The sequence below is a fragment of the Cygnus olor genome, chromosome 11 (assembly GCF_009769625.2).
Source record: "Cygnus olor isolate bCygOlo1 chromosome 11, bCygOlo1.pri.v2, whole genome shotgun sequence".
Taxonomy (NCBI): domain Eukaryota; kingdom Metazoa; phylum Chordata; class Aves; order Anseriformes; family Anatidae; genus Cygnus; species Cygnus olor.
Genome location: NC_049179.1, coordinates 3683479 through 3708092, shown reverse-complemented (window position 1 = coordinate 3708092; position 24614 = coordinate 3683479). Strand labels below are relative to the sequence as shown.

Below are 24614 nucleotides of genomic sequence, written 5' to 3'. Positions count from 1 at the left end.
AAAGTTAGAAATAACAGCTTTAAAATCACTTTAATTTCAGTAGAGAAATGCAAAAATCGAAGTAAAGTATATTAGCTTTCTAGATCAACTTGAGAGTATGTAGGTAGTTCTTTCTTCTAGAACATCAGACAATGGCCTTTATGAAGAATTTGCCCAACATTCAAATAATTCAACAGGAAAGTCAGTGCTGCCGTGAGAAACAAAGCAACTTCCAGATGCTTGACATGTCAGGCCTAGACAAGGGGATGAAAAATGTCTCTTTCTGACCAAAGAGGCTTTGAGGGGATACTCGTAAAGAATTACCTACTTACCCATCAGATTTGAGTTCATGAAAGGTGTCGGGGACAATCCTTCATGGGGCCCTAATCGACTGTCATTCAAGTGATCACTGTAATGAGGACTGTCTGCAAAACCCTAGAGAAAAAAAAGACCAGAGTATTAAACAGATTATTTGGCAGCCCTGCTAATTGAGTGTAATGACACTTCCCTAATTAAATGTGCAGAGTCACAACTGGTCATTCATCACACAAGTTGGCTTTGAGGTCTATCGCTCAGAAATCACTCTGCCCACATTTTACTTTCTATCCCTCTTTTCGTTCTCTCCATCAAAAATAAATCACCATTTCTTAGCAAGCTGCGTCCTCATAGAAAGTATTCCTAAAAATAGAATAATACTGAGATATATTGATATATGAATCCTCTTAGAGTTAAGTCACTAATCATTGTGAGAGTAAAATTGGTCTGAAGAAGTCACAACTGATTTTCTTTTTTTTAAAATGTTTGTTTGCATTAACAAAACACCACAGTAAGAAGTTCAAAATGAGTCACTGATGTTAGGAAAAAACGTTGGTGCAAATGCATAGAAATTCCATAGTTTCAGATTAATACACATTTTAACACTATCACATTACTAAACAGCACAGCTCACTGACAACAGGTTTACTTTCAAATACTGATCAAATAATTTTGCCATCTAATTTTCAAGGCAGCATTCAAACTGAAACACTGTTTAGCACTTTTCTAATATTGAGATAGCCAACTTAAAAGGCTGGAATGACCCTTAGGCAGTCTGGAAACACTGGCAGAAGAGACAGATAGAAAACACAGAAGCACAAGGACATGCATATTATTTAATTAAACCAATTAAAGTTTCTTTTGTACAGTTCAAAATGCTTTCAGCTTTTGTGTATAAAGGCATGAATATGGTATTTGCCACTTAAGACTGCTCAGATGTGCACTGAATCACTTATATCAAAACCTGACAGACTTAGCACTGAAAATTGCACCTCCTTTGTAACCTAAGTTTGGAACCACATTTTGTAAACCCTAGCTTACAATTCCTGATAATTCATTTCTTTAAGCCTCTTTAGACTAAAATCTAGAGAGAAATCCAAAGCTGGGGCCTAATTAAGGGACAGGGGAAAATTGCTCAGGCTCACAGCTACTAGAAGCCATCCCAAGTCCCCCGGGACTATAAAATCATCAATCACTGAACATTTATCATTTTTTCAGACTGCAGGCTCCCATTCAAGACAACATTAATGGGGCTGAAACAGGCCTCACTATCTTTGCAGGCGTGCTGTCAGTTCAACCAAAGGGCTAGTAACTGAGGGCTAAATAACTGTCAAATCATCACCAACTGCTTACGGATGCGTGTCACAACTCTTCCCACTATTCTGCTTTAAAAGTAATCTTCTGGGAGTCCCAGCTCCCAAATGAATCTTTGGCTGACTTTATCTACTTCAGAATCAGTGATACACAAGTGATAGGCATTCACGAACAGCCTTAGTGACATTTACAACTTGGTTATGACCACAAGGGTGTCCTCTGGTAAGCACAACCTAGCCCCGTCTGTCAGACGGGCAGCGTGTAGCAGCAGCTGCCTAGGAAATGGGGAGACGGAGTGGCTCCTAGCTAAGGTCACCACATGGCATTGATTTTAAGTTGAAAGGAAACAAAAAAGAAATTCAACCTGCTGAATAAAGGAACAAAAGGGTGCAAACAGAGAACTTTATTTAAAAAACAAAACACACACACACACACAAAAAAAGAAAACCCAACAAACTAAGAAGGACAGTATTAGTGAGGGGTAAAAGAATCCGTATCTCAAGCATTCGTGAAGCAGTGCCTAGATGAGCCCCAGAGACCGAAGTCTTCAGAAGATCTTGATTTACAAAATAAATATTTAAACTACTGAATATACTACAAGATTAAGACTCATTTCACACACGGTTACACATCATGCAACACACTCTACCTAATGCACAGGATTAATAATGCTTTTCCCCAAGTTTATATTGTACATTCCCTCATTCCCCTCAAAAATATTGGGATTCGAGAACTGGGTGGATGAGAGAACAGAATGCTCACCCTCCTACCATCAGACTTCCTTCAAACAACCCTTTACAGCACGCTCTTTTCATACACCTTCTCCATTCCCCAGAACGCACTTGTGTGAAATTATCAAAGCGTCCAAGCTGTATTTCTACACCAGTGGACAAATCAACTACTTTTTTCAGGTGGATAAAGCTCTAAGATGTCCTTCATAACACTAAAAGCCACAGGAAACATTGGAACATTTACTATATGAGGAAAAAAATTTACTAACGCACATGCAAGCACTATAGATAGGTTTTCAGTCTTTGTCATGCATTGCAGAATGTACACTCATGCTAAGCGTAACCTCTTCTCCACCTCCTATGGTGGACCTACATACAGAGGTCTGATATTGGCCACCATCCTTGACACCAGTTCCTCAGAGTCTTCATTATGAGTTACAAAGTATCAGCTCAAGCAGCAGTTTTTTGGCTGGGACTAGAAATCCTGCCTTGATTCGCACATATAACCCACCCACAGGAATACAAAATAATCACAAACACGCACAGTTTTGATTTACCAAACTTCTGTTCCACTTCACAAAAGCAAATTAAGCCAATGAGAACAGTGCTAAGGACAATGATTTAAATTAGAGTTATTTCAGAGCATTCTTCACATTCAACCTGTGCTTCAAATAAAACTGCATTCCTGATACCATTTCTTGCTTTTACATCTGTACTGTTAACTTACATAATGAATAACATAAAGTTCTACTGGAAAGAACTTTAGTCAACCAGAGATGAGAGTTTTTGAGGGTTCCAATAGCTTCTAAAAAAAGCTACCGGAAGCTTTTAGTAGTACAATCAGAGCTTAAGGATTTGGGAAATATGATAGTGCAAACTGAAAATATATTTACTGCTTAAAAGAAGAATGCAGTTGAGAGCTTTAAAATGTCTGTCTGCTATGGCAATAAAAGACAGTTATTTATTAAAAGGTACATCCCACCTGTATGACTGAATTTCAGAGAAAATACCATGCAGCTGTCAACTGAATGGATCCCTCATGGCAAAGGCAACAGGTGGTGGGGTAGAGGGAGTATGTAAACCTATACCAGAGCCCTCTTTTCAACTTATCATAGAATATCCCGAGTTGGAAGGGACCCATAAGGATAATCGAGTCCAACTCCTGGCACCGCACAGGTCTACCCAAAATTTTAGACCATGTGACTAAGTGCACAGTCCAAACGCTTCTTAAATTCTGAAAGGCTTGGTGCAGTGACTTATTATGTGAATTATGGTTTTAAGAAAATAATTAAAAAAAAAAAAATCACTCAGTAATATATACTCCCCAAATGTGAAAAAGGATAGCCTAGGGTGTTTCCACTTCATCCTCTCTTTCTGAGGCAGGAAAGAAATTCCAGTACATGGCAATTTTGAAGATTATTGTACCTGCCTCCAGAAGGGGACTCAGTTGATCACAGTTTGACTGATACAAGCTTCGATCATAAACAGTCGCTAACTAGTTATGCCAAAAGCTCTTCTCCCTCTGGGAAGCACTATTCAATGATCTATACTCTGACCTAGCTCTCCTCGAGCAGGTTGGTGATACCATCTTTTGGACCATAGGTGGCCTTCCTGCTACCTCCCACTAGCTGTGAGGCAGGTTTGACATAGAAAAGCTGGAGGGCAGCTTTCCATTTCCAGTACACACCCTCATTTCTGCCACCTTCATTCCCCAGCAAGCTTACCGAAGGATTAGCATGCATCAGAGGGCATGGTTTGAGTATTTAGCAAATAGCTAGTGAAAAGTATGCAAAATAGACTTATTAGACAGTTTATTTTCTTTTATGACCACGCTATTCCAAAGGGACAGCAAATAGCTCAGATAGGGCGTTTTTCTACCTACACAAAGAAAACTGGTTTGGAGTAAAACTGTTTGTGTGCCATAGCTGTAAACTCCAAACCATATTGTTTGTTCCAACTTGTTACACAAGTAATACCCAAGACAGCTTTACCCTTTACAAAGGAAGACAAAACTTTTGTTTTATTATAGTCCTAATGGAAGCTAATGCTAACTGTTCCCTTACAGTTTTTTCTAACATTGAGACTGTTCATTTTGCCTGTTGCAAAATGCCTGTTTGCCTCTCCCAAACTTCAGTCTCACTGTATGTCTGCATTCAGAAAGACAAAAATCAGATGTGTCTGCAAACAAAAGCAACAAGTATCATAAACTAATAATGCCTGGCATGAAATGCAGCTGGAGGACTATTACTAATTAGTGCTGCAATTTAATTGCAGAGTGTAGGCACTCTCAAGGTTGAATGCTCTAACATTTTATTCATTTTTCACGTTTCATTGGATTAAAGTGAAGTTCTCTAATCATTCCAGTAAATGAACTCTATCAATTAAAACAAAAAAAATATAATCAGTTGTAACACTTTTCATTCCCACCTTTTCTGAGTAAGATTCCTCAAGTGATTTAGGCTTTGGCTGTTACCAAGAGGATTTTCCATCTACATAGGTGCTAGTACAGCTACACCAACTAAAAATCTGAGACTATTTACAAAAATCATATGTAATAGTATACGAGACACCTGAAAATTATCTTATAGAATTAACTGTTCTGGTAATCCTGAAAGAGGAAATGGAAAAAAAACAACAACTAAGAAACAACATTCCATACCAGGCATGTTTATCCTAGTAACCCATAAGTAACCCCAACACAATGAGTCTCTGCCTCATTACCTGCTTCAATAAGGTCAGTACTTCACGATTAGAGATGTAGGAAAAAACAGTTAAAATTGCTAAAGCATATGCTAAAAGACAATTCATGTTCGTTTACACAAGGCAGAACAACAACTAACTTCAATCTGCTTGGAAAAGAAGAACGCAGACACAGATTCATCCTCTCCCTTTTCATTCTACCTCAGAAACACAAAACTACTCTCCTTTAATAATTATTGTCTGAAGTCACACCACAGTTTGTCCATGCATAAGCAAAACCACACTCCTAACACTAACTCATGTCATGGGCTTGTTTATTTATATAACTACTTTTTAATATATATTTATGTATAGACATACTTTTTTTTTTTTTTTTTTTTTAAGTAATGCACAACATCCTATTTTTACTTCACAGTTTTTCTTTGAAAAATGAAGGAGGCACTGTAACTTCATGGTAGCTTTTAGGCAGCATAACAACATGATTTTCCTATGCATTTATGACTTCCTTAAATAATTTATTCCTGTATTGTAAGTACTGCACAGCCTTTTATTTTGCTCAAGTCCACTATACTAGAAAAAACAGACATAATTTGTTCTTCTTCCCTTATGCTCAACACCTCTCTCCAATGCAAGTACCTGTACCTGGGAACAAACCAAAGATCAGACCCAGTTTTAGCTCATAAGCAAGCTGCTAGATCAGTAAGTGAATATTTGCAATTTAGCAACTTACAATACAGATCAATTATCTCCACTAAAGTTAAGATACTTAAAATTCCACTAAAAGGAATGGTTAACTTCACAGTTTGACTTGGTTACAGACTAAAAGATTAAATTTAATGAATACTGCTTCTGATTCCTTACATCTTATGGTTTGGCTGACCTTAGCTAACAAATATTAATCATTTAAAATCTATGAACTTCGAGGTTCCTTCCAAGCTAAACTCTGTTATCCCATCAATCCAAGAGAAGCCACCTGAATGTATAATATGTAAATGAACAGTAGATCTACTGTTGAAATCCACTTTAGTTTGGGTTATCTGCTCTTCCAACTGATTTGAGAGTTCTAAAATAAACTAAAGCAAAAAAAAAAAAACATTAGGGGGAAAAAGGGATGGGGTGTTACAGAGATGTTGAGACAGCAAGAGAGAGACAGACAGACTGAACCTGTGAGCTTTGTGGTTGTGATCAGTGACAGAAAATGAGATAAGCAGCTTTTGGAAGACATCCCAATGTGTCCTACCTACTTTGAAAGGTTATGGTCTATGTGATCATGTAGGTTTATAGAAATAAACAAACTTTTGGAAAGAGTATTTTCAGTCATCAAATCTACGTATTTGTCAGTGGCTCCTAGAGGAAAGACTACAGAGCCAAAACCTTGCTGAGTCTACTATGAATTAGCTGTGAACACACAGCTAAGAATGAACCTTACAAAAAAGAAAGTAAGTTAAAAATAAATCCAAAGAAGAGTAAAAGAAAAAAAAAAAAACTGTTCTCTGAAAGGAGTGCTTCAAGGATCCAAAAAAGTCGGAATTCACCCTGAAAGCGTAAGAATTCTTAATAAATTCTTATACCATAACAGGTACCCACTACAAGAGAGTTTCAATTTATATTATCCTTATGATGGTATACTATATGGTGGTTTAAATTTTCATTCAGGTTCACCAAAAACTGAGTTACGAACAATAATATCAGTTTCATGAGTAGTGTTTTAATTAATGGACCCTACTGCCATACCTTGTAGTACCTGTAAGACCACCAATCAATTATATCAGAATCAGTTTCTGAGAGCAGTGTGCCCCCTCTCCTTTTAGCCTCAAGAATAACCTGCACTGTGTTCATACATCTCAACTGAGCACCAGGAAACATCACACTAGCACAGGTCATGGCGCAGCTCAACTTGAACCTCTAACAGTCTTGCAGCAAACTATTAGTTCAGAACAACACTGTTTCCATAGGTGATCCATACAATTTTACCAAGTATTCACCTAAGAACAAGGCAAGCTATAGCAAGAGAACACAAGGTATGTATTCCCAAACATACATGGGAAATTTCTAACGCATTTTAAGAATTCAGCCTTTCATTTTTTAATTACAATAAAATCACGCAAATTGTATTAACCAAGTCTGAAAACGCAGAAGTTGCAATCAACTCTACAAGAACAAATCTTAAAACTTGATCAAGTTATTTACATGTAGACTATTAACTTGGATGCTGCAACCGCAACTGTACTTCATGTTTCACAATTCTATGGGCCAGAGTGAAGAAACTTCTCTGTGAACACGCGGAATTTGTGACTGAACACAACACACTGAACAAGGAATCTATTTTCCAATAATCAGCATTTTCTCCAGTTCTAAATCCATTTCCAGGAAATTAACATAGCGAATAACGAATCTGATTTTAAACAACTAAACCAAATGGCCAATTACACCTCTCTGAATTCTTGTGAGACAAATATCGACGCAACATGCAATAAGACATTTCCTTGGCCACGCAGAAAGCTAATTTGAAATCATATTCCAACACTAATTTCAATATAATAGGGAGATGCAATAAAAATAAAAAAAAACTTCAATAATAACTTATGACTGAAAACAGATTTTTCTAGCTCTTATCTAAACTATAAATCAGGAAATAACACAAGTAAGGCCAACATACTAACAGTAAAAAGCTTGAAGATAATACTTAAGAAACCTATCTAGAGAGTGTGCTTAAAATTCTGGAACCTGTTTTAAATAGAGCTGCCCATAAGTTAAATTACAACGTAAGCTGCATTTGTGGAAACATCCTGTGCACTAAATACGGGATATTTAATTTAGGCTTTGGTTTCACACTGTATCATCTGCTTACTTATAGAATACATCAGGAAAAGCAAATAATCAGCAGAACCACCAACGACCTCCCTCCCCGAACAACAACAATAAAAAAAATAAAAATGGAAAAAAAAACAAAAAGAAACCAGAGGACAAAAAGGACACAAATACAACAGACTTGATAACACTTACTGTATTTCTGTGTCCCTCTTGTCTTGTTTTGCTATTTAACAGCTTCCTTTCTTGTAATGTACCTGAGATTAAGAGGTATAAAATACTATTTCAAAACCTGCTATCTCATAACTATTTTTTTTGACTTCTTTGCAAATTAAAAGTACTACTGGTGGGGGGTGTGTAAAAAGAATAGAATGGGCATATAATATTCTAGGCTCCAATGTATATCTAAGTCTTTTACATACATAGAGGGCATAACCTGTTGACTGGTGCTACAATATTATCTATGTCTAGCAGTGGTACCTTGAATGGTTCAACTCTGACTTCAAATAGATATACAAAAGAGTTACACAACTGAAAAGGAGAGGAGAATAAACTGTATACTCGGTGCTGAAACTTGATTTTATGCTAAAACAGGTCAAAATGTACATTTACAGCTTTCATCGCAATATAAATGCTGGAAAATACTTAAAGCACCCATGGTAGAAATTTTGCGACAAAAATATCTCTGCTAATTTATTTATAAAAAAAAAAGTTAAAATTACTACATATGTATGTATTAGAAAAAAATGAAAAATATCCAACAAGGAAATGTCTTATTTTTTTAAAATTTATTTTATGTATTTTCCTCTTTTGGAGAGAGCAATTTAAAGAGATGAAAACCTTGCTCCTTTTTTCATTTTACTAAGAGTTATAACAAAATCAAAAATATGAAAGAAAATCCCAGAGCATCATTATTCACAAAATAAAAGCCACTATTAACCATGCTACAATGAAAGAAAAACTTAATTAAAAGATTATATTTATCAAAAAAACTAATTATACCAACTTGTTGCTAGATTATGCAAATGAATGGCAACTCCCGGACAAAGTGGAAAAGCCACAAGTTTGGAGGCATCTCACACCAGGAAGACAAAATTTTCAAAAGCTATAGGGCAAGACATTATCATGTAACAATCACAATGCTACTTGCTTCAGTACCTCTGAATTGGCTTCGAAGAGCTCAGTAGAGCAAGGCTTTAAAAAGCAGCTTTACAATTCTCTGCAACATATGCTAAGAGACAGCTATCCTTCTAATGCAAGGGATTACGAACACATGCAAAAATCTCTAGCTCTACATCGCTCAGATAAGGGAGAGACTTACATACACTAATCAAAAGATAGCAATCCGAAAACCACCACAGTTGCCCAGATCAAGGTAAAATCAAGATTGAATAGTCGGAAGAAAAAAAAAATCAACCCAACTGATAGAAAATTTGACACGGTATTGTAAATGGACTTCATTACATTCATTCAAGATTAAAGCAGACATCAGCATTTCGTAGAGTTCTACTGACCTGCTAATTAGCTTCCCTGAATTATTCCTCTAAAAATAAAGCTTTCCTACTTTTTATTTTCCACTATAGATATATTTTCAAGTGGTTCATTTTTCTAGCAAAACATTCGGTCTATGCAAGAGATTTCGCACACAGATGTCACTAATTCATACCTTTTCATGAATTTAAGATCATCACAGCCGATTCTAAATACACAAATACCCACTAATCCTTCAGTGCTAGGATATTTAACATTATTAGGCAATGAAAAACAAGGCTATTATATAAGGTTTTCTCAAGTCTGCAGTGATTCTCAGACTTCCCAACTTTTCCAAGTCAAGTAAACTAAACTGTTATGGGATGTGAGAAGGATTTTTGTGAATTTATCACTGATCAATAGATTAAAAGACAAAACACCCCATCTCAAGCAGAGGAATAATGACCAGTTTTCACAGTGAAAGCAAGTTATCAATGTGTTTTCCCCATTTCCCCAAAAAAGCTGTACTCAGATCAACATTTTTCAACAGCTGCATGAATAAATAGAGAAGACTGGGTAAACAGAGAGATGGTAAAATTTGTTGATCACAAAAAATATTTTAAAACATCGTAACTAAATATTAGTGCAGAATTACAAAGCAAGTTCTCTACAAAATTGGCAATGAAACAGCAAATAATATTTGGTGTAAACACAAAAGAAACATGAGAAACGTGCTTAAAGAAATAATTGTGACAGAACAAGGTGGGAACTATTGCAGAGTATAAGGAAAAAATCTTGGTGTTCTATATAGTTTTTGAAACAATGTCTCTTCAGAGCCCAGTGAGAGTCAAAAAGCACAAGACTTAGGAACAAGTAAGAAAAGAACAGAGAACAGAAGTATCATTATGTCATGCAGAAACTGACAGCATACCCTCATCATGACTAGCACATGCAGCAGTAATCAACCCAATTCTAAGTTATGCAGAACACGCAGAAAAATTCAGAGAATGATACCAAGAACTAACCAGAAGCTAGGTAAAGTTACAATATGAGAGACCAGTAGATTATGATTGCTCAGTTTGGTGGAGGAGACACATATGACTGGCATGTAGAACAAAGATGTTCATGAAAAAAAAAATGAAGTATGTAAGTAACAATTCATCACCACTCATCAAAATGCAGGAACATGGTAGAAATCAGTTAAATCACTGGTCAGCACACAAACATCGCTATTTTTGCCACAGAATGTTTGTTATTTTTGCCAAAATATACTATAATCGTGGTCAAAAAAATTCACAACTCTTAGAGAACAAGTCCACCAGTAGCTATAAGAACAAATGTCCAAAAGATCTGTCCAGGCTCTGTCCAGAAAGTCTCCTAAATCCCTAGGTGCTGGGCTTCACCAGGATTGTACATCAGTAAAGGTGGCAAAATAATTGCCCTGCATTTATACTCTTTCCTTAAGCATTACTACTAGGTACAAACAGACCTTTAGCAGGAGGGGAGAAAGGAGATCAGAGGAAGATCTCCCTTTACCCAGTCTTCCACCATCTTACTTAATGATCCTGTAACAGGTACGCATTTAACTACCATTAAATTCCCAATCTATTATGTGCCTCTGGAAATTCCAGCCAGTATTTTGCCAATGATTTAAACTATTAAACAATTCCGTCGCTGTACTGTGACTTCTAAGGGAAAAACTCCAGTAGTCAGCTGCAGGCAGATTTAAAATAAATAAATAAATAAATAAACAAGCCACCATACACACAATATAAAAAAGAGAAATTGGTACCTCTTGTGGTTTTAACTTTTCTATGTCCGTGGAAAGGTCTGAGCTTTTTCCATGAAGACTGCCATTTTCCTGTAAACAAGGAAGTTGTAAGAACAATTACGACAAGATTACCATTCTATACTGAGATTATGAGAAACCACTGGATTCTGAAGCATTAAAGCCAAACATATTAGTAAGATAATTTTGAGTTACTTAAATACTAAATGTTAATCATCAGAAGACATAACATAGGAACATAAAAGGTAAAGCACATCACTTGCCCTGCTGACTGAGAAACTCTGATGATCTGTATTCCTCCAATACAGACCCCCGCACTCACTTTTATCTATTCTGGTGAGAGTATGAAGTAGTAGCCAGAAATTATCCATATTCAAAATTCTAAACAAGTGTCATCGAGAGCCTTATTAGTTGAAAGAAAACTAAGAAATAAAAGACAATCAATCTTACCCAAAACATATGCATGCAAACTTGGTTTAGACTCATAAATGAAGTCTGGTGCTTTTCCTGTGATTTCAATGCAAAAGACAATTTCCTGTGTTCTACTTTTTTTTTTTTTCCCTCCAGACAAACCTGGCCATGGAATGAATTGATTTGTACCTCTTTACCATTACAAATCCTATATCCAGACAACATACATTTCTATTGTGCATGACCTTTTGGGGAAAAACACAAGAATAGTGTTTTCCTTTAAGAGGAATTCAATTTTTCTTTAAAACAAAGTTGTTATTTAAATGACATCCCGGACAACCATTCTTTATTGTTTCATGCAGGGCTCTACAGAAAGTTTGCTTTTCCTGTCCCATTATCTAGCTTCTAGGTGTACTGAAAACCCAGACAAAGATCTGAACACACTGGCCAAACCCTCTGAATTCCTTCGGATATCCTTTTCACACCAATTCTGCAAAAAATCTATTCCAACCCTGTGGGACATGCCCTCCTTATTATTACTCTGTGTTTGAAGATGATATACTCCATAAAACCAAGGAGATGGAGATTTTTTGCAGTCTTTCACAAACAAGCCTCCTAAGACAACCAACCATACAGGGCCCACAGGAAAACCTAAACCTACCATTGCCCACCAACTGATCTCTGATCTGCCAGGAGCCACTGCCATACCAGCTCAACAGCTGGCAACAGCTCACAGATACGGTCGTTCCATGAAGAAATTCATGGTCAGACTAACATCGTGTTCCATGCTAACCTAAGGCTTGCCCTTAAGTTTATATAATTTAGCAAGCTTTCTGAAAAGAAAGGTAGTGTAGAGAAAAACATCTGTAAAAATATTCAATGTGCCGGAGTCTGTCATTAAATTCAGTACTTTTTCCCCCACACAGGATTTTTGTTGTTTTTAAGATTAAAAAAGAAAAATCCCCTAATGAAGTCGAAGAAACATTACCACCTCAACATTACAAGTACATGAACAGTTTAAGAAACAAAGCCTTTTTTATTGAGCAGGATTACTTCACTTTCAACAACAAGCAATAACTGCTTGCTGAGAGGTCTTTTTTTTAATATAAATTATTTTAAGTCCAAAGTTACAATTGCTGGGAGTAGGGAGATACGTGACAAGTATAAAAATTTATCTTTTTTTTTTTCCTGAATCCTTCCACAGGGATCAAGACAAGTTTACATTGACAATTGTTTTACTGTTTTTAATGATAGATGCAAACAGTATTAACCTCTTCCTATGATTCTAGCTTCTGGCATACCTCTATTAAAGCACCAACACTGTTGTTTTTTTTTTTTAAAAAGTTTAAAATATGATTTCTGGTGGTTTTATTTTTGGACAGTGCATGAATTTTTCCTAGTTGTGAACTTGAATCATAACTCAAATTCCGGTTAGGTCAGCTTGACTCATTACTGATTAATGTTTATCAGCAATTTCATAGATGAGTGCCAAAACACTAAACACTTACAGTAAGAATACCAAATAGTAAAAGCTGTATAATAAGATTCCATTGCAAACGAAGAAAAGGCATCTAAAGGCTGGGCTTCCTGCCTCAGGAATGCAGGATCTTTTTAAGGATACCAGATTTCTACATTGCACAGAAATACTTCTGCAACCACAATTTTTTTTTTTTTCTATCCATTTACTGTAGCTTATTTACTGAAGATCAATGGGGAAAAATAAGACTTCATAGTGAGTCTTTATAGTTCTCCTCCAAAGTCAGATGCAGGTTTTAGCAATATCCACCTGGACAAGACATAGTAGCCCACCCACTACATTCCACAGCAGGAGAAAGCTGCTAACAGCTCTCTGGGTCAACACTACTGAATTCAGAACAGATTATTTAGATCAGGGTTAACTATTATGCTGTGCATTTCTATTAATTCATTAGGTACTTAGCTCACTGGCTCTTTAGGGAGTACGTATTCATAAAAAGAAAACTGAGTAGATTAAAGGTAATGCGATTTACTACAGGAAAAGCTTGCCTTTGACCACTGAGTTGGGTTTTAAAAAGACAGTATTTTTGTCAGATACAAGATACTACCAAAAAACTTGGGATCAATATGTGGATGAAGCTACAAAAGGAACAGAAGAAAGCCCTTTAAAAAGTGAAGCTTCTCTCCAACACCATAACGCAGCACATACTTTAACTGGGTAATGTCAATGGAAAGGCTAGAGCTCCGTATACTTTGCCAATACATCTCTGCTCCTGAACAAGTAACTTGACTTCTATTTTCATTTTCTGACAATATGGTAAATAAAATGCATGTTCATCATTCAAGTATACAGATATGCATGGTTTATTTTCATAAATACTAAACATACAAATCTTTTAGCTTTAGAAATCTAAATTGCTATTGCAGCATTTCGAAGTCATTAGAATCTCTGAAAAGATGCTAGCCTTTTTAAAGGAGCTTACCCTTAAAAACATTGCCAGATCATCTGCTGATTTTCTCTGTACGTTCTCATGAACTTTTATTATCAAATATAATGTGGGAACCTTACCCTTGAAGATTCATATGAAGGACTTGGCTGACCACTTGTTCCCCATGATGTGGCACCTGTTCGCTCATCCATACCTAACAATAAAAAAAAAAGCACAAACCTATAATAAGAGATAGCAAAGTCAGCTATGTTCTCTGATGTAACCTGAAAGCAAATTCCGTCTCTTAACATAGTATTTCTAAAAGCAAAATTTAACATGAACAATTTCCTTGATAACGAAGCTGGCTACAAAGCAACCTACTCATCTAGACACCTGCAACTGCTGAAAACAGGAGCAGAAAAAGTTAAGATTTGCAGATCTGCAGTGCCAGCCCTACATAACCTGTAAGAAGTTAACCCAAGTAACAAAACAAGCTCAGCCACATTAGCCTGGCTTTTTGCACAGCATGATTTATCCTGCATCTTTAGCACAGAATATTGTAGTACATACTGTGAAATGTACACTTGTTATCTACTCTTTGCTCTCATGTCACTTGAGTATTGTAAAACCTGTGAAATTATTTCCCCTATTTGGTCTTTACATTATATGCAAGATATTTTAGCATACGGGAGAAAAAGGCAAGACAGAGTGCTTTATATTTCAATTGCCTAACAAAAAAAGAAAAACCACAAAGACTCATGATGTCTGCTCTTCTAAAACAGGAATCTTTTTTAATTCTGTAACGGTTCTTTTAGAATCAGTTCTCTTTATGCAAATCAAGGTTACAGCTCAAAAGAGAAAGGGGAAGAAAAAAATAGGGAGAGCTTTAAAATCAGCATCAGAATATATATCCTGTGTATTATCTAGCCAACAATACTGTTGCCAGCACTTGCTTCAATTACTTTCTATTCAAAGTTACCTGGCTAAACTATCTTTTAAACCACATTCCAAAACAACTAATTGCCATAGTATTCCTACAGTAAATTCATTCACACAGGATAAGATCACTATTCTAGTAATTACATCACTGATCATATAGAGAGAGAGCACAAGACTTGTTATTTTTGAAGGAAGGAACAATTCCATCCTAAATGCACTTTGGCCTACAAAACACAACTAATTACTCTTTTTTTTCCCCTCTCAACCAGACTTATCCTATAAAGGGTTCTGATAATATAGCATAAATGCCTAATGTGATATATGGTATAAACCATGAAGCTTTATAGCACCACAATTTAGAAATAAGACTTAAGTGCAAGTTACTCCACACCATCATTCTTAAGTCCAAACTTTATATTGCAAATTAGTTTTCCCTAATGTATCTCAGTCTGGTCACATTACAAAATAAAATGCAAGAAAATACAAGCTGGTATTTAAGTAGCTACTTATGCAGTGATAGTATTCTAATCATTATTTCCTTAAGAAACATGTTTTATGAAGTTATAAAATACTGTTTTAACAAAGACAGCCTGCAGAAAGCATGTTAAACTGAAAGAACAGTCCAATCACCCAGATGAAAACTATGGGCTCCTTTCCTGTACGGCAGGAAGAACCCTCAAGGCTGGAGAATGCTCTTTGTAAATGCAAAAATTTCCCTACATTGAGCCAACAGTTTGTGGAAGTTTGCTGCATTTTGCAGCTGACAGCATCATTGTTGTTTTATTGTAATTGATCCAGGAGCTGAGTAAAAAGTCGTGGCTGGCAGTGACAAAGGCGAAAGTAATCTTTTGGCACAAGTGACTCTTCTCTGCCAGAAACAACAGCACTAGTAATCCTATGAATATCACAACAAGTCCTCCATTGCTTTAGTTGCAGAAGACATATAGTAGGAGAAAAAAAAAAAATCTTACTGTCACATGAAGTGTGAAAGTTAAGACAGTACATAATAATAATCTATACAGGAAACAAGTCAGTAGATAATGGTTATGCATGGAGTGTTAAGATGCATGACCCCTAATCAGTAAAACATGTTACTCGCTTAAAAATTAAAAACTTGTGTCAGTGAGACACAAGGACTTATGTTAAGGTTCTGCTAATTAGCATATGCACAGCTAAAAATTCCCATATTTTCATTCTACCATTTGAAGTATGCATATAGATTGTTTAAACAAACATCTCTAAAACAAAAATATAACATTTAAGATTGGGAGGAAAATTATGTTCTAAATTCTTCACAGAATTCCGTTTTCTAAAAAAGCCTGTACAGTTAGCTAGAGTAGTCAGGAGTATCAAAACTTTTTTTTTAAACCAGTGTTTTTTTCGTATTTTTTCATGGGTCATTTTTTCTTTTTCTAAAAGCCAAAAGTAGGCTTACATCTAGATCAACTGTTTAATAAGAATTTGCATGTGAGGTATACACATTCTCACTTTAAACCTCCTTGAAGATTGCATGGAAGAATTTTATATACCGCACAGAGAACACATACGCTGTGACTTCCTGCTACAAGATGTTTTGATTTCACTTGGAATGATACCCCTGCTGCCCCCTGGCCCCCCAGGCAAAATAGCACATGCCAAACAAATTAAGAACTGGCTACCCAAGAATTCCCAGCCAGGAAATCAGATGCATATTTATGCTGGTGCTTAAGGAACCTGTTCTGCTTTTTACACTATTTTTTTTTCCACTGATGATATAGACAAGAAAAAAATGTCATATGCTGCAAGAGTCAGAGACCCAGATAAACTCTAGCAGGCTGGGTATAAACTAACAATACTGCATACTTTAATATAGCCAAAGGTAGTTATGCATGAATGAACCAGAAGAGTAAGATAAACCTTCCAGATTGGGGTGGGAAGGTGGACACAGAGGATATAAAATAGGAGCGGTAATCCCAGAAAGAATGTGGGAATCACCCTTGGTAATATTAATTCAACATGTCTCAAAGGAATGGTGCCATTGAAAGGACTCAAGCATTTTCCTGGGAAACCCAAGACAGAGCCGAACTGGGCACACCATCATCTTTGTAAAACCCCTGCCACGAGGAAACCTGGTGACCAATCCCAGCATCTACTAATTCATCAAGGATGTTAGCGGGTTCAGAAAAGATGTGAGTGTTCAGAGAGCACTGAAAAATGTGTCACACATGGAAATGCTCCAGTATCTCTTATCTGTTTACGTAATCCAAAGAAGGGGGAAATTCAACAATTGTCTGTTGTAAAGGCCTAATAATACAGATATATATATATATATAATGCAGATATATGCAGTCCAGCAAGCAGAAGTATAACAAGGTTCTACCCCTTCCTTTTTTTTTTCTTTAAAGAGCACTAGGCAGTGAGGATAGTAAGGCACTGAAAATGACTCACACGCTGATTTCATAGTCTTCAACCAAAATCAGTTACTGCTGTAGCAGATATGCCATAATTTAACTAGGGAATAATTCAGTGATTTTTGTAGTTGCTCCAGATGATTCAGCCGGCAGTTGGTGGCCTGGTTCTGGCTCACAAAGCAATTCCGTTTCATGCTCTAACTCTGCTCCAGGGCAGGGGGGCAGAACGCCTCCCCTGCCCTCAGTTGCCCAGGAAGTGGTCTCTGCAGCTCTGCGACCTGCAAGCGCAGCCTGGGCCCCAGGAAAGGCTGCATGTTCCTCAGTCACCTCAGCAAGACCAGGCCAAACAGGTGCAAGAATACACTCCAGCTTTATAAATTGAACTCTAAAAATATTTTAAGGTTTTGGTTAATATCACTGTTAAGATGGCAGTGTGAGCATTTCAAGCTCTTTTAGAAGAGAAGTTGAAAAAGCCTGTTGTGTTACTACTTCAACATATGTATTCATACTGAAGAAACAGGTCCAAACATTCATTTAATAAAAAAATTGATTTTACAAATAAACTGAAATGAAAGTTGGTGTTCTTGCTGGTTTAAGACAAAGATGACCATATTTAAACTTATTTCAAGAGACTCAAGCTCTAATGTATGTGTAAGCAAGATAATATTCTTTAAAGGGTTACCATCTGCTACGATGTTGCTCAAAAAATGATTTGACCCAAAAAAAATCACATTGTAGATTGTTATACTAGGTACTCAAGGTATGAGTTTCTATCTTTTATAGCTTCTTTATCCAATTTTGTCTCACAGTAATGATATTCCTCCAGATCAGATTCAGCAACTGAAATCAACTGTAAAAATACCTAGAGCACAAACTGTAAAAGCAGATTGTATTTTGCATCTTAGACACCCAAGCAAACCGATCTACTATTAGACCCCATACTGCACCAGTCTATTGTGAAGCATGATACAAATTATGACCTGAAATGTAATTTTAGACTCTGGTAAGTGGACACAAAGAGAAATCAGTTTTCCTTTGTCAAAGCAATCTCAATTAAAAATTTTAAGTTTCAATAGGTTAGAGTAGTTCTGAGCCTCTTAGCCTCTTCTTTTTGATCCCAAGTAGAAAACATTTCTCATTTTATGGTAGACTTAATATTTTTAATAGAATATACATGACTTTATTATTTTAAGAAAGCACTTAGACTTCGTAAGTCAGATAAACAAGTAAAGAAAATACATTTCCACATATTGCCATAAAAATTACTTAAGAACAAAAGCAGCTTTGACAATACATGTCATTTGGTGGTCTTAAAATAAACAAAGCTAAGGGCATTAATCAAATTGAGAGGAGAAATGAAACCTAGGCAAGCTAAGAGCAGCATAGATACTTAAGTGTCATTTCGATAAATTCAAATGCAACACTAATTAGGTAGAAGGCAAAACACTTTCATTTCAAACACTACAGAGCTTTCTCTATACCCCCCACGCCAAAAAGGAAAGGCAAGGGGAAGCATTTCAAGCATGAAAATATATTCATGAGAAACTTCAAATCTCAATCTGTAATGATCAGAGGTGATCCAATGATAACTGAAAGCTAAATAGAACACCCCAATTTAAGTGGACTTCAGTACTCCTTCTCACTGATAGTTCTTGGAGAAAAACAGAGGAGATCCCATTACAGTACACTGAGTCAGTCCCACCCTTTACAAAGAGTTTCAAACAATTCCAGCCTTCTAAGTCAGCCAGAGGGGTGCTCAAACATCTATCTCAAAATTGACTTGTGCTCTGAATACAAGAGCTTTATTTTGATTGATTTGTTTTGATCCAAGTGTGATTTTCCTGATCAGATCCTGGAGTTCTCTCCATCCCTTCAAATCAAAAAGGAAATTTTCTCATTGGTAACGTAATAACCAGTGTTTCTACTTATTAAAGCACCTGTGGGGGTAGTACAAAAGTATCCCTTTTTGTACCTTCTCTTCTGGAGATGATTAAGTGGTGTGAATAAGTTAGGGTAAAAACTACCCTGAATCTTGAACCAAAATCACCTGGTACAAACTCTAGACACCACAATTCCTTTTGGAAACTTCCTGGGATCATTTTATGATGCATGACCCCCCTGTACTGAACCATAGAGTCTGAAGTTCAACACCTAATTCATTTTGTGGTCTAAAAGTGAGGTTCTCCTATGCTTAACTGCTTCAATATCCTAACCTACCTGCCCAGTCAGGTTTACAAGCATGAGAGTAAAGGTTGTTTGCTACAAACGTTTAATGACAGAAATTCAAAAGCACATTGAGGCACTGCAGAGATTGATGCTACCCTGAATCGGCATCACACATCTTAATTATGACCCATAAAATATTAGCTTCCATTTGATTATTTTTATTTGCAAAGACCAGTTTGTAAGATCAGTTTCAAATACCAACAGTAATCATGAACAGTAGTAAATAAATTAATTTGCATGCTTGAAACATTGTTTATCCTGAAGAATCCAAGAGCATATGATTACCTTACACAGCAAAGAAAAAGCTCCTGCTATGCAAGTTATTGGTGAAATTATTTTAAGAGTAAGAGGTAGGAAAGTCTACACTAAGTTAATTTCCATCCCCAGAATAAGCAACCACAATTAAAACTTCAGAACAAAGTTAATCAAATGGGAGTAACGTACAGCAAGTATACAACTTGCCTGGGTAATAACCAAAGCTTGGACCAAAAGTAGTATTGACAGGTGTTAAAAATGAGTTGTAACCTCAGAACTATCAGCAACTTGAATTCTCTTTATGGAAAACTTTAAAAAATATGTACTTTCTTGGAGAAAATTTGCAAGAATGGTATATTCTCAGGTCAGAAGACAAAGTCACAGTGTACATTTCAACTTTTGCTAACAACAAAATACTTACTGTATAAAGTCAGAATAAATTGGTAAAAAAAAAAATCTGGTTCTAAAAACTGGTGTAAAGCTTGATTTTAACAATGTCTATTAAAATTGTAAGTTGGTACCAGCAACACAGCTCCTGTCTAACTATCAAGTATGTTTTTGTGTTTTTTTTCCCTCCACTAATTACCTAATATAATTTGATATAGGATATAAAAGAAAAAAGCAATTACTACTTTTAACTTAATTTCACAAACAACTCTATTCATTCCTTGTAATAATGCCCATGTATTCTCTACATAGAAGAACATTAGGTTATTAATTCCAGTAGCAGCAGCACTCTCAAAGAAATATCATTTGTTGTCTACTTTTCTTTCTTTATATTGTACACTTCCTAGACTCTAAATCAAGTCACTGAACAAACCAAATGCCCTGACATAGCCTAGACACTTCAGATACAACACAGCCTGCTCAAGACAGGATTGGAATTGGCATTTCCCACCCAACTGTCCTATGACAGAAAGTGGCATACTGCTACACTCTTCTTACCAGGAAAAAAAAAAAAGAAATCAATCAGGTTCAGTTCAAAGACGAGAGCATATTTATAGAGTATGTAATACAATGTAAAGAAAACATTTGTTATTTATGTTTACTCAAACAGTACAAACACAAGCTAGTAGGAAAAACTACAAATAACAGCATTTAAACTAGAGAGGAAACAAATGCAATTTCTTTACAAAGCCCTAGAGGTACCTGGGGAACTAAGGAGTAAAGCTAATCTTTGCCCATGAGAATAAGTATTACCATTTACTACGACAAGCCTTAACACAATTCCTCCATCCAATTTAAGCCTAAATTTCTGAAAGAAAAATAAAAATGCTGTTATTTACAGATTATATCCTGTATATAAATAATAGTTACATGTGTGCACACAGACTATGTTTTGAAACTTCCCTGGTTGCAAACGTGAACAAAGCAAACGAGCTCAGAGATCAAGCTTTTAGCAGGGATACAAGTCAGAGCTCACAGCAAACACACACATAGTTAAACTGCTATTAAATTGCATCACGCTGCTTATTCTCCTCCCTATATTGAACCATGCAGTAGCAGATTGAACAGCTCCAACAAGCAAGTCCGTCTTAAGATATGAGCTACCAGAATAATCTATTCTACTGGCAAATTTGCCTGTGGTTACTTCAGTTATGTCTCAACAGCTTTATATAACCACACACCCTTTAAAATATATGTATTTATATACAAAACAAATCATGGCCAGTGTCACAAGATCAAGCACACCAGGCCAAAAATACTCAAATATAGTCTCACAGTCAGCAGCTACTGTTACCGGTTGCGTTACAACATTTCCCAAAACTGCCAGTTGGAGTAACAGAGCATAAAACAATCTAAGTTGCCCAGCGTACAACTGAGATGCTAATTCTAATAAGCAAAGAGAGAACTCCAAGTGTGACAGCTTTTCTAAAAGTAAGTCTAAAAAGGTTAAGAAAAAGTACGTTCAGTCATTCACTCTATCACACAGCATCCAGCAAACTGATCCTCTTGAAAACGTATCAGTAAACAGACTAAATCATGAACGCAAAGACCAAAGGTGCTGTTCTTGGAGTGGTACAAACTAAGATCAACCTGAGGTCAGTATCCTTTCACACCGTAGATTATTGTCACACATTTTTAAACAAGCACAATTAAAACACAATTTAAATTATCCAATTGCAACAAATTCGAAGTGATCTGCTGATATTTAGAAGATCAATAATGCATTAATTATCAAATGTTTGAAGGAAAAAAGAAAAAACAATTTAAGAGCAAAGGAGAAGCCACGCTGAAAAATAATCACATTTGTACAAAATAGCATGCTTTCAATTTCCTAGTTCATGTATATGAACCAAATGAAAAATATCAGACAAAACATTTTCACCTTAGAGATTCAGTATTTTGAGCTTTAAGTAAAATGACAAGTATAGAATATAGTACCACAAAGAAAAGGCCAACACAATCCCACATTTACACTTCTATGATTTAAAATATTTACAGACATGCAGTCACGATCACAGAAGTCTGGGTCTGATTTTTAGAAGATCTAAACAAAGTCCTTTTTCTAAAAGCACATGGAGGAAAACTTATACTTTACCAAGGTACATAGTATTTTAATCTAAGTTTTTATGCTATCCAAAACTTCTGTGATTTGAAGACCATCTATTAACAGCAGCACAGCATCTTATACTGAACGAAGCAGCATGCTAACACCTTCAGCTTTTCATACAACAGAACAAGCAGAACACAAAGAAAGTAAAGAGGTTTTCATATTTACCTCAGATAGGCATATATTTAAAAAAAAAAAAAAAGAACATTTATAACATTTATTACACCTACTTGCTCTGAAGAGCACATCTAACAGACTCACTCTCAGAGAGGGCTTAACTCTCGTTACCGAACAAAAGAGAAGTTATGTAGCAGAGGCTGTCTGAACCTAGGTTCAGTACTGAATCTTCCTAACAGAATTCTGTTTCTGACAACTCATCTGGGAAGTACTTTCTATTATACGAACATGTCAGCATTAATCATCATCTTGTAACTCTAAAAACAAAGTTTAGCTGTTCAGTATTTAAACAGTGAAGAAAGGTTAATGGATAAATACAAGCACTGCACATATCTGCTCCCCTAAGCCAGAGAAGTGGTAGACTAGCTCTACAACACACGTGAACAAACAAAAGGAAAAATACAGGATCATATAGCAAATATAGGCTCATTTAGCACCCTTCTTTTTCACAAAAAAAATAAAATCAAGATCTTTTTTTTTTTTTTTTTAATCCAAGAAAGAAAGCTTTTGCAAGGTTAGGACTTCACTGTTGGCCTTGCATCACAATGAAGTCCTGATGGGTGCTTGATAATAGCATCTATTACCACAGCAAAAAAATCTGCCTGAGCAAAATGTGGCTGCTTCTGCCTACTATTTCAGGCATGGAGAAGAAAAAAAAAAAGGCTTAAAGTAAACTATTAAAAGCTTTCAGAAGTCCTCTCCTCCTGCGTTTATACAGTCCGAAACTTTAGCTGATAAAGTCAGCACTGCCCTATCAGTATCCAATATTGCTTTCTTCCAGTATGGATCTTGTACTAGTACTTCCTCCTCCATAAGCTACCTGGAATGTAGTCGAACTCCTGCCAAACGTTCTCCTTTCACAGAGGCTCAAAGCCAACAATTCTCAATAATTCTGTTACTTCCAAAAGTCATAGTCAGGTTCCAGTCTGAACCAACTATGAAGATCTGGCACAGCCTGTGCTGCCAGCAGGGCCCTCAGGCACTTAATCAACTAAACAAACTAAAAACCCCACCACCTTTTCTTACCTCAATATAGAAACATACATTTCTTCCAACTTGTTTGACAGGGATTTTATTGCTTTTTTTGAGACACGTTCTCAAGGTAAGAAAATGTAATGTTATCCATCAAAGGAGAGAGATAAATCTGTCTTGAAATTTCACAGGTATCATTACATCTGCCCAAATATTTGCCAATTCAAGCTCCTTGCTGCTTGGGCTGTTAGCTGCCTGCCGAGTCAGGCAGACAGGCTTTGTGTTGACAGCTCCCTTAGTATGAGTGGCATTAAATGATGGCATGCCCACAATGATAGAAAGCTGATGTGATGCAGTGCAGTCTCCTACATCAACAGACAAGCTGGAAAGATGATTGCTCTCTGATGTTAATGTGCCTTGCACCAGTACATAGCAGTACTTCAGCAACTGAAATGTCTGAGGGAGCCTCGTTACCTTCAATCCCTGAAAACATTTGTTTCCGTTCATTGTGTGATTTCACTAGCTCCTTTTATTAAAACTCTGTTCCTCCCATTTAACAAAGATGAATCGCCTCAGTAGTAAGTTGCCTGATACTTGCATTCACTGGTTTCTTCCTTCATAACTAACAGGTATTTAAGCAACCTACTAATTTCTGCTGTACTTCAGGATCATCCAAGTTTTAACATTTTTCTACTAATATATCCATGTTGCTACAGCATTTAAGTCTGTAAAGATTACCTTCTGAAAACCAAATTACACCTTTAGAGGATCAGTAACACAGAAGTAACAATTCTAGAATAGTCAGAACTCCCTGCTCAGCACTGTGGTATTTAAATGTCTAAGAGTAATTACAACAATTTAACGTTGTTAGTTAGAAGAAACACCCACATATCCTGAACTGAACAAAGTATTATCATTCTAGCTACAAAAATAACTTACTTTCCTATCCCAAAAATAACTACCAAATCTGATGGGATCTGATTCGAGAAATACCTAAAGTTTCTAGCAAAGAGAAGATTTCTCTAACTTGAGTTCTTACCCAAAAGACAGACTTTTTTTTCTCCATTTTGAAGACTTGACTACTCTTCTTCCTATTTCTCCTTGTAGCTTTTCATTCAATACTCCATAGATCAGCTGGACTGTGCAGCATTTCTTCATTGCTTAAATCCTAAATAT

General features: G+C 36.2%; 1 protein-coding gene across 15 annotated transcripts in view; it reads right to left on the bottom strand.

Annotated features, from left to right (window-relative positions):
- Positions 1–24614, bottom strand: part of TCF12 (transcription factor 12) — a 162701-nt gene that overhangs the window by 102447 nt on the left and 35640 nt on the right. For 13 of the 15 annotated variants that reach the window (XM_040570446.1, XM_040570443.1, XM_040570444.1 and 10 more), the window contains 3 exons: positions 14066–14139; positions 11113–11181; positions 312–414 (listed from right to left, as the gene is read on the bottom strand). In XM_040570446.1, the coding sequence (XP_040426380.1) occupies positions 312–414; positions 11113–11181; positions 14066–14139 (246 nt within the window). Of the gene's footprint in view, positions 1–311; positions 415–8045; positions 8108–11112; positions 11182–14065; positions 14140–24614 lie in introns of those variants that run through there. The other 2 variants (XM_040570452.1, XM_040570451.1) reach the window with 2 other exon arrangements.